We start from the raw sequence: 10,929 nt of genomic DNA, 5'->3' as shown, positions 1-10,929 counted from the left end.
GCAGAAGTGTGGTACATTCTGGTAGACAATATCATATGGGTCCATACACTGCCTCCTCTTTGATTCTATTAGGATCCATCTCCTCAAGGGCTTGTCCACATCCATGGTGACTCTTGCCCTTAGGTAGCCGGCTGCATGATCAAAGTTGTTGCCCTTTTGTCTATCTGGTGTGCAATCGCAGTACTCCACGGTTCAACCCGAAGATTGAACGGGAGGTTCAGCACTCGAGCCCATAGCTGCAGTTTATCAAACTTTAACTTAGATGGTCGCATGCACTCATCAAATTCGGACAATATCACCGCATTCTTGCTAACATGCCATGGTGATCCCTCCCACACACGATCCCGGTCCCTCTGACATGCAAATTCTGCCACAAACATATATTCCCGTGAAGGTTTGAACGATAAACCCTTAGGGTTCCCCCATGCCGGCCGAAGCGCACTGGAGATCGTCTGGATGTGGAGCGTATGTCGATGTAGCACTTTTCCGGCCAGCATCCACTTCTCTTGTGTTCCCTCCTCTAGATCGTCAAGCACTAGCGGGGTCGCCTCCTCATCGGTTATCTCCATCTTGCCTAGCGCCTCCGCCAGTTTTGCCCTCGCCGTCCTGGGCGAGAGCGCCTCCTTTTCTTGCCGCCGATCAGCAGGCAAGGCCATCGCTGATCCGCAAACCAAAGTTCGCGCCCGCCGATCAGATCGGCGCGCGCCGCCGCTGGTCCTCCCGAGAAACCCTAGTCGCCTCCTCAGGGGCTCCAGGTTTTTCCGAGGAAAAATATACTAGGGCTTTAAACGTGCAATTTATATACTCGAAAAAAAGACATAGCAGAGGCAAGAACTTCGTCCGATGGAATACCGGTACAATACGAGAGGCCAGGTGCATCGTGATGCGTACAGGCGCTGAGGCGCAGCCCACAATACGAAAGTCCCACGCACGGCAGCTCCGAGCATCCACCGGCCCATCTACCGCGCGTTCCGTTCCGCTCCGTACGTCGCCGGCCTCCGCTGATCGACCAGGCAGGGGCTGCATCATCCATGGAGGTGGTGGTGCGCACGGTGCCCGGCGGCCAGAGCTGCTTCGTCGCGCTTCCCCTCCCCGTCATCCAAGCCCTCGAGCGCACCGCCGCCGCCGGCTCCCTCCCCGCGGTCCTCGCCCTCGAGCTGCGCGGCCCCGACGGGGCGCGCTGGCGTCTCGCCTGGGCAGGCGCCGTCTCCGCCTCCGCCTCCCCAGATGCCGTCGAGGTAAACTAAAAGCCGCCACCTTTAATGTGCCTCCTTCCTCCCATCGCACGCACGTAGTGCCTAGAGAGGATGGAAAGTTTTGATTACAGTTTAGCTGTGATTCCCAGTGGAGCTTGAAATTCACTCTCCCTAAATCAAAATCGTGAGAAAAGATGCAAGCTTCAGAAATCCTTTCATCAATCAAACTCACAAACTGGTAATTTGGTAGTGGCTGAACTGACGATGCTGCATGTTAGTTTATATTCTGACAAGTGGCTGAATTTTTGAAATATGAATGGTTCAGAATTCGAAGGTATTTGGTACTGTATATGTTTATCATCTTCGCATCGAATGGTTTCGGTGTGTGCTTGTTATTTGTGCAAAGCATGCAAATCCCAGAAAATCGAATTTCATGGATGGTAAAGAATTTGAAATTCTGAATTGCCAGCAATGTTCACGCACATTCTTATTTCTAGGTTTCTCAACAATTTGCTGCATGCATTTCGCTACCTGACAGTACGAAAGCATCACTGAGTGCTATTTCTGTGTTGCCAAAAGCCAAATTTGTATCTGTGGAGCCAATAAGTGAGGAGGACTGGGAAGTATTGGAGCTTAACTCAGAGTTGGCAGAAGAGGCCATTTTGAAACAGGTAACAGCGTGTTGGTCGGCGCATCTTAACCATTCAATTATCACCAAATCAACATTACGATAAAATACTGATGAACATTTCTTTCGAGGAAGACAAGATGAACATTTAGATTGTTGGTCGACGGTATTGCTCCATAAAAAGTTCTGTAGTGATAAATCGACAAAATTTATTAGTTCTGTTCCTCAAAAAAGAAAAAAATCTGATGCCATTGCAAACTTACGTACGAAATACTACATACATGGAAGCATGCTTTTTATTAGTTTTTCATTAATCAGGCTAGTCTAGTTTTACATGTGCTGCATCCTATGTAAAAAATCATAAATTGTTAGGCTGCCCATATATCTGCATCTAAAGCTTTCGTTTTCTTCTTCTTAACTTTTTAATGCTTGATTGGTTTTTAATGTAGGTTGGTATTATTTATGATGGTATGAAATTTCCCTTATGGTTGCATGGCCATAATGTTGTGGAATTTCTTGTTATTTCAGCATCACCTAGTAACTCAATAGGTGAGTCCAATCAACTAATTATCCATCATTTTTAATGCATGCTAACCTTTTTGTTCCCTATTTTGTTTTCTTAGTTCAACTTGTTCCTGGAACTGAAGTTGCTGTTGCACCAAAGAAACGAAAAGGCGATGCAAATTCTATTGAGTGCGCCCCTAAACAAGATTTACTCAAAGCACAGCCCCATAAAAAGGCACTCCTCCGTGTTCAGGAAGCAGGAGGGAAATATGTAGATCGATTTGAATATAACGGAATTCAACTGGGTGTGTTTGTTACATATGCTGTACAGATTCACCCAGATACTGCTGTAAAATTGTCTCTCAGTAATCTTCAGTTGGTGAGTATCACCCCTAAATTCTCTCCAAAGGATAGTACAGAAAATGGAAAAGGATCTGATCAGCAGATCAAGGGTTCAGTGCCTGGTATGAAGAAGAATAGGCACATTGTTGTGCACATCATATTATCAGATTCTGTTGCTAAAGAACATATTATGCTTCCTCAATCCATCCGCTGTTACATTGGAACATGTGTTCATGCATGTAAGTATCTCTCAGATCCTGACATAATGTGCTACACCCATTCTTTTTTGTAGAACATAATGATCATTTAATATGTGTGGCAGATTATGATTTCCTGATACATCTACTGTTTCATTTAAATAGGATGATATTTTTTTTCTTGTTTCTGTTTTTTGTAAATAAAATATAATGTTATAACTATATATGTGAGGCATATCGTTCTTCCCAAATCTATCCCCTGTTTCATTGGTTTAGTACAAAAATCAAGAAATGGAGAACAGTATTCATTCATATAACTTTATTTTAAATCCTGATATCTATTTCCAATCTCTTTTTAATTATATAGTGGATATATCTGTGATTTATGAGGTAAGTAATGCAGTTGTATGTTTTTCGATCAAAATTGTCTTTTCATTGGTTTACTTCTTTTGTTTTGGTTATTATGATTTCATTAGTAAGGTGTGTTGTGTTCTGTGCACTCCATAATTGCAAAAGAAAAGTAAGCACCACTCTCAAAGGCCTTAATTTTTAGTTAAAAGTCCGAAAGAGTTTGTACAAGCAGTAAAAACTGCTTTACCCTACAATATTGCTGCAATACAAGTCAAATGGTATTTCTATGTGCAACATAAATGAAAATAAGCAGACAAATTAACAACACAATTTAGCAGAACACTCTACTGGCATTTCTAAACTTTTTTTAGTGGAAATGTGCTAACGAATGAAGTTTATTTGTAGGGGTTTATGTGCAGAGATTCTCACCCGCTGTAAATAAGAATACACCGTCAATAACAATTCGTCCACTCCACTTTAAGATGCTGGAGAGAAATTCTGATAATAACAGTGCATTAGACTGTCAAGAACAGGATATTTTCCCAACGCTGGGTGAGATATCTTTAGCTGATGATCCTCTCGCGGATGATAACATCAGCATGTCGCGTGGGTTCAATGATATTACTGCAGCTGCAAATTGGGAGGAAAGTGTTAAACTGAAACAGGAGAGGTCTTTCATTAGATCATGGCTTATTGGGCAGCTAAAGGGAATCTCCTCTCACATTGCCCAACCTGAACTAAACACAGTGCTTCTGCCGTCTGAAACATTACTTCACTTTCAAGTGATTGATCAATCAAGAGGCGGTCCTGTTGACCTCATTTACCTCTTGACGACTACCTCTGATTTTGGTGTTAAGCACAAGAAAAATGAACTTGTCACAGCAACTGAGTATGGTATTGATAACTTTGAACAGGCTCTTCAGAAGTTGGAGTTGAATAAGGCTATATCCCTTGATTCAACAATGGAACGAGCAAGGAAATTCTTTGACAGAGGTCTTTCTTCTTTAAGTTGGCTGGAGAACGAATTTTCTGATATAGAAAAAAGTAAATCCTTTTTCAGACTTGCGTCCAACCTTTTATATGTCATAATTCATGCTCCTGATGACCATTATGCTACTAACAGGTTCCACCATTTGACTGAATCTTGATGCACTTCTCTGTAGGGTTAAGTGTCCTTTTGTCTTCAGCATCTCTAAAATTATTGAGTAGAATAAAGTGTCCCTATCCAGGAAATGTTCTTGTATATGGCCCTCCAGTAAGCACACGTTCTTACCTCTTAAGATTAATTGAAATCTTATATGAATCTGGTTCAAATATCTATTTTGCACTAGGGTTCTTCTGAAATGTCCTCATTTCTTCCTGTTCTTCGGTACTACTGTTTTATTTGTTACTTTTGTCTCATTTCAGGGTTCTGGGAAAACAACCTTATGCAAAGCTGTTGCAAGACACTTTGAAGAGCATAAAGAAATTCTGGCTCATGTGTAAGCAAATTACTCCCTCCGTTCCTAAATATTTGTCTTTCTAGAGATTTCAACAAGTGACTACATACGTAACAAAATGAGTGAATTTACACTCTAAAATATGTCTATATACATCCGCATGTGGTAACCATTTGAAATCTCTAGAAAGACAAATATTTAGGAACGGAGGGAGTAGTTGCCAATTTGTCCGACTTGGTTGTTTATGTTTTTGACCTTTGACTGCCAAGTGCCAAGTTGTTGGAATTCGCTCATAGTTGGCTAAGTGCAGTTACCTAAGTTATAGATCATCATAAAGTGACCTTCCTTTTCTTCTTTTACTCATATTTTTGAAGTTGAAGTGTATTCTCATGGAGCAAAGCATGGTATACTGTTGGTTAAGTTTTTCATTTTCTTTTATGGGAGAAAAATAATGGCGTAGTATTTCATAGTGTTGATAGGAAGCGCCAGATGGTTTCTAGTTATCAGAATAAGTTGAGTAGTTGGCAATGAAGTAATTGCTGAGTGTAATTCAGTCAAAAAAAATTCAGGCCTTCTATTGCTTTGAAGTTGCTCTGTTTCTTTTGCAAAATTGTTTTACTTTTGGGCAAATGGATTGAGTGCTTATGTACTGATGAATAAAACATGTTAAGCCAAATATTTTGTTTAAACTGATTTTGTTTTCGAAGCTGTGGTGAACCTGAGTTAGGCGTCATTTAAGTTTTAAATAAATATGCTTCCATGGCACTAAATATTTCTTTACATGGTATTAATATGTGCTTGTTTTTTCATATGTAGGGTTTATGTAGACTGCTCAAAGCTAGCTACTGAGAAGAATAAGAAGCAGCTTCAGCAAATTGCAGACTATATCTATGAAGCTATTGTTCACTCCCCTTCAGTTGTAATATTCGATGATCTGGACAGTCTAATTTCATTCTCCCCGGACAACCTAAAATCTCAGTCGTCCAATTCTAGTGCTATTGTGAAATATTTGATAGACATGCTAGATGAGTACAGAGTAAGTCCGTCCCGAAGTTTCACACTCTCATTATCTATTTAATTTTCTGTGAGGAAACACCCATCAGCTCCAGGGACTCCTAAATTTCCATTGGATACAATAACACTTGTCATTGTACTGTATGTTACTGTTTTTTTTCACTAACGTGTCTCCATGCTCTGGTTAGGATAAAAGTCATGGCATGTGTGGGTATGGACCTGTTTCATTTCTGGCTTCAGCTAAGTCACTTAAGTGTCTTCCTCAAGAGTTGACTTCCTCAGGTTTTTCTCCCTTTCCTATTTCTCCGATCTTAAAGCTCAATCATCTTCTTTGAGAATACAAAGGAAATCTGTATATCATTTTTTTTCCCACTGGAGATCATTTCATTCATTAGACGAATCGTGAACACAGCAAGTTGCCTGTAGGCATGACAACTGAAGACAGTAGTTTAACAAATCCAAGATACAAGTTGATCCCTAACCTACTGCCCACCTAAGAGCAGCTATCTCTCTATCTCACATTTGAACAACCTGTCTAACGTTGCTGGGCCCGCCAACCTCCAAAGCCTGCATACTCTCTTGATCTCCACCATGAGTGCCATCTAAAATGCAGTCATATGTGCTGCTTGCAGATCAGCCACATAGGGAGAGATTCTAATCGTTTAAAAGCCTTTTATGAAAAATTGTGAACACTCTAATCTTTATTGCAGGGAGATTTGGTCTTCATGTCCAAGTTCCTGGTTTGTCTGTGTCTGCTCGTATAGAGATACTGAGGCAGACAATTGTCAAGCTTCACTTACTATGTTCTGCGGAAATCATCAGCAACATTGCTTCGAAATGTGATGGTTATGATGCATATGATTTGGTAATCTTATTTTTCCATAATGATGCATTTCATGTTATGATTTTTTTATGAAGAGTCATTTATTTCTCGCTTGGGATGTTTTGGCATTTGGAGTCTGTCATAAGAAAAAATCAAATTTGGTTACTTGTTTTCAGCAACTTAATCTTTTGGGTGTATTAGTTACTGCGTAAAACTTTGTATGGTACCATAGACAGATTTCCTAACGGTTGGAACCTGGCTAAGATTTCGAGTTCACATCATAGACCTGATGGAGCAAAGACATAACAGGAGCATGCTTCTGTTTTATTCTACACTTGTGCTCAGGGTTATTTTTTATTCTTTCTTGTATTTTTTAGTTCTGATCATGCCTTATGTACTCCTGTATTGTAGGAAATCTTGGTTGATAACGCTGTGCTTGCTGCTTCGGATCGTTTGCTTGGGTCTTCTACTGTAAATCTGGTGGAGGAAGACTTCCTGAAAGCCATGAGGAATTTTTCTCCTGTTGCGATGCGTGATATTAGTAAATTTTCGCCTGAAATTAGCAATGGATGGGAAGATGTCGGAGGACTTTCCGAAGTTGTAAATATTATTAAAGAGGTATGCACACATAATAATTCCAAATGTTGGAGGATTGTCTCATCAAACTCAAAGTTTCATGAACAGAGAGAATGAAATATTCCGTGTGTGTTGCTCAGGAGCTTCCTGCTTACCTTTTTCTCATTCTTCATTGCAGACTATTGAATTGCCACTAAAATATCCGAAGTTTTTTGCTGGGGCTCCTGTAAGGCTGCGATCGAACATCCTCCTGTATGGCCCAACAGGCTGTGGCAAAACCCATGTTGTGAAATCTGTAGCTGCTGCGTATTCTTTACGGTTCATTCCAATCAAGGGGCCAGAATTGATGAATATGTACATTGGTTCTACTGAGCAATATGTGAGAACCATCATTCTGAATTTGATTTTCTTTTTCTGAATCAACGGGCAGGTTGCAGTGGCCTAATTAGTTTACAGAAGCAAAAGAGTCAAACGATTTATCATTCCTTTTGCTCTGCCACTACTAGCATTTCACGATCCATTAGAGGTTTACCTTCCATAGTATGTTGCATTCGACCATAAGCTGTAAATCAGTAATAGATAAAATGCATTCTAAAAACTAAACAATGTATAACTGGGTTCTGATTTTGAGTTTTTTATGCATAGGTTCGTGATACATTTGCAAAGGCAGCTGCTGCAGCACCTTGTTTACTTTTCTTTGACGAATTCGAGTCTCTTGTACCACAGCGAGGAAAACATGGTACACAAGTTACTGATCGTGTTGTCAACCAGGTAAAATCAATGGAGGATCCTGCTTCTTAATAACATCCATGTTACCTAATTGGTTTGAAACAAAATGCGATTGCTTACTTGAATTACTTTTGTACCATTTGTGCAGTTTTTGACCGAATTAGATGGTGTAGAAGCTCTGACAGGAGTATTTGTATTTGCTGTCACCAAGTAAGTTACTGCAAAGGGTAACAGATGAATTATCTGCTACCAGTAAAAAAGAATACAAATTTTAAACCCTCCAAAATAATTTTTAGAAGAAAAAAAAAACAGTCATTTACCAGCAGGCAGGATTCGGCACGTTTTCTTGAGTCTATACTATTACTATCTAAACATCCAAAACAGCACCATGATACCAAAATACTGCTCCCGTGGGAGGTTTGATCCTAGGCATGAATTTCCGGTCAATAGGGGCATAAAGTGCACACTTTGCTGAGTACCCCATTCATTTTCAAGTAGAAGTAACTTCCCCAAGTAAAGAGCCATATTGATTCTCTCACGCGTTGATTAGGAAATTGCTTCTGGCTACCTTTGTTTCCATTCTTCCCCCTTAACTCAAATTCTGCTATAGAAATCACACATGCTTGTGAAGAATAATTTTGGTTATTCCTTGCAAATACAGCAAGCCGCGCGAAATTGATGCTGCACTATTACGACCTGGAAGATTTGATCGGCTTGTATTTTGCGACTTTCCGCAAAAGAATGAGCGTCTGGACATTCTCAGGGTGCTCTCCAAGGAGGTAAAATTTCTTCTGGAAAGTTACTTCTCTTATCACTTTATAGGTATGACATGGTGTGTTCAATTTGTTTTTCGTTCAACATGATGAGAATAAACTTGAGATCTGCCTCTGTGGGTTGGGTGGTGACATATATGCTCCTGTTTACATAATTGGAAATACGCCCTATGAGAAGAAACTTTGGCAAGGATTGTCATTCTGACCGCTGGCAGAACTGTGGACATTGTTTCAGCTTCCTCTGGCAAGCGACGCCGATCTGGAACTTGTCGCATCAATGACGGAAGGGTTCAGCGGTGCCGATCTCAAAGCTATACTCACGGACGCTGGGCTGGAAGCCGCCAAGGAGGCTGTGCGATGCCAACCCGGAGACGGTAGTGGTGATATCCCTCAAGAGCTGCCTCTTATCGCCAGGGGAACTCTCATGTCTGTTGCTTCAGAGGCTAGGCCATCGACCTCGGAGGAGGATAGGAGGAGCTTGAGGGAGATGTTCAGCCAATTCTCAACCTCTAGGAAATCTTCGATTTCCACCGAGGTGCCACCTTCTTTCTGCGCCTCCATGGCCTTTTCTTGCGGTCTTGTTGACTCATTTTTTCTTTTGTTGCTCTGCTTGCTGCTGTACTAAGATGGAATTTGTTTGTGTGATAGCAGAAGAGAAGGGAAGCAAATGGCCAGGGCCAGAGAGTAGCTGTAGCCGAGTCATGACAATTGGTTCATGTAAACTCTCTCTTGTAAACTGGCACCGTCGATCGCTAGTCTACCCGCAGGCCGGCCGGCGACTCCATCTCATCCGGCATAGGGTGGGCGGTGATGACCTGGCGATGGTATTGAACACTAGCATGGAATTGATCCGACATGCCGTGTACCCCATCTCATTCAGGAGCATGGGGCCATGGGGTATTTACTTAGTTTGGAGCATGGGTTTTGTAAATTTTTGTAGTGCGGAGGCCTGGATGTATGGGGCATATTGGATGCACTGATGTACTAGATGACTGATTAACACCTTTAACGATGATTAAAAAATCCTGAATGTTTTTGACAAGATTGACACAACATACAATGTACCATGTCTCAAGAAATCCACATCCAAATTTGACTCACAGCTCAAGAAACATAGAGTGAATCCAGTGCTCATGGTCATGCATTACCCATAGAAAACAGGCGGCACCGGTGTTTCATTGTTGCACTTACGAGGAGCCGGTCCAAGAGCGGCTTCCGCGGAGTGTTTGTGGGGAAGGAAGGGACAACTGGGAGGCCTGAAGTGTGGGGGAGGACGGGAGAGAGAGGTGTGCTGGTGGTGAACAGTGGCTGACGAACATATGATATTGGAAGGGCCGGAGACCACGGGGCGCCGGCAGCCTGGGTGGGCATGAGGTTGAGCCGCCGATGGGTTGGGCGGGCTCGAGGTCGATGGCACCGATGCAACCCACGACGGTGGCAAAGACACCATCACCGGGATTTGGAAAGAAGCACAAAGTGACGTAGGGGTGTGCTCCAGAGACGAGCTGAGGACCCTCGGTGGAAAGGAGGCAAGCATTTTTATATGCATATATACGGCGGTGGGTGGCGGGGTGCAAGAGGTGTAAAGAGTCTTCTAGAGGGAACTGGACATGCGGAGAGGGTGATAATAACCGCATCTCCAAAAAATCGCAAGGGCACACATAAATCACACACCACCATGTCGTCCGAAATACGCATGTCCCCTCCAGACAAACCGCCCTGGAGGCCCAATAAAATCTCAAAGGTCTGAGAAAAAAGAAAGCCCTATGAAAATAGGTTCTACGGTTATTATTAATACAAACCATAGAAGAAAATTGAATCCAATGTCCGTTGTTACAAAAGGAAGCAAATGGATTCATCACTCACATGAATGCCAATGGCTTTGCTCCGCTCCCCTCTGGGGTTATCACACTTGAACCATGAGTCAAGGGTAAACGTGACACCTTGAAAACTCAAAGGAGAAAAGGGATTCATCAAAAGACATTCAAACTCCTCGTGTCATCAAATTGCCAACCGTCATGGTGAGAGCAAATCTAATCAATAGCCAAACGCGTCCAACCCAAAAAAGTGTCTTTTTCCTTTAACCCGGTCTAATTGATGCCCAAAAGGCATCTCTACCCCACCAAGCAGAACCAACATGTTCCACCATGGCTTAAATAAGCCTCACTCTGGGTAGATCTTTGGACGGAGAAGGTAATCTCCGGACCTCTCTTGATTCCTTAACAATATGATGGTTGAAGGCTATCAATTGACCCCTATCATCTAGGAGACGCACACCCTCCAAAAGTAACAAAATAAGAAGCAAAGTCATTTGGTACAAGTCCTCAAAAGATACTTAAACAAAGTACTTCTCAAGA

At 42.0% G+C, this 10,929-nt stretch overlaps 1 protein-coding gene across 2 annotated transcripts; it reads left to right on the top strand.

Annotated features, from left to right (window-relative positions):
• Positions 1-965: 965 nt before the first annotated feature.
• On the top strand, positions 966-9,609 carry LOC119311121 (peroxisome biogenesis protein 1-like). Of its 2 annotated transcripts, none has more exons than XM_037586750.1 (17): positions 966-1,238; positions 1,694-1,867; positions 2,274-2,373; positions 2,448-2,909; positions 3,624-4,262; positions 4,382-4,473; positions 4,626-4,699; positions 5,474-5,693; positions 5,860-5,953; positions 6,382-6,536; positions 6,906-7,112; positions 7,249-7,449; positions 7,716-7,841; positions 7,948-8,009; positions 8,461-8,578; positions 8,808-9,107; positions 9,224-9,609. In XM_037586750.1, exons 1-17 carry the CDS (start codon positions 1,032-1,034, stop codon positions 9,275-9,277), a joined length of 3,285 nt encoding a protein of 1,094 aa, XP_037442647.1. In that variant the 5' UTR covers positions 966-1,031; the 3' UTR covers positions 9,278-9,609. The 2 variants fall into 2 exon arrangements, with proteins under 2 accessions (XP_037442647.1, XP_037442646.1); XM_037586749.1 differs by having other exon boundaries at positions 9,221-9,609.
• Positions 9,610-10,929: the final 1,320 nt, after the last annotated feature.

Source organism: Triticum dicoccoides, chromosome 5B, assembly GCF_002162155.2.
Source record: "Triticum dicoccoides isolate Atlit2015 ecotype Zavitan chromosome 5B, WEW_v2.0, whole genome shotgun sequence".
Classification (NCBI taxonomy): Eukaryota; Viridiplantae; Streptophyta; class Magnoliopsida; order Poales; family Poaceae; genus Triticum; species Triticum dicoccoides.
The sequence above is the reverse complement of the archived record's forward strand: the minus strand, read 5'-3'. Positions and strand labels throughout refer to the sequence as shown.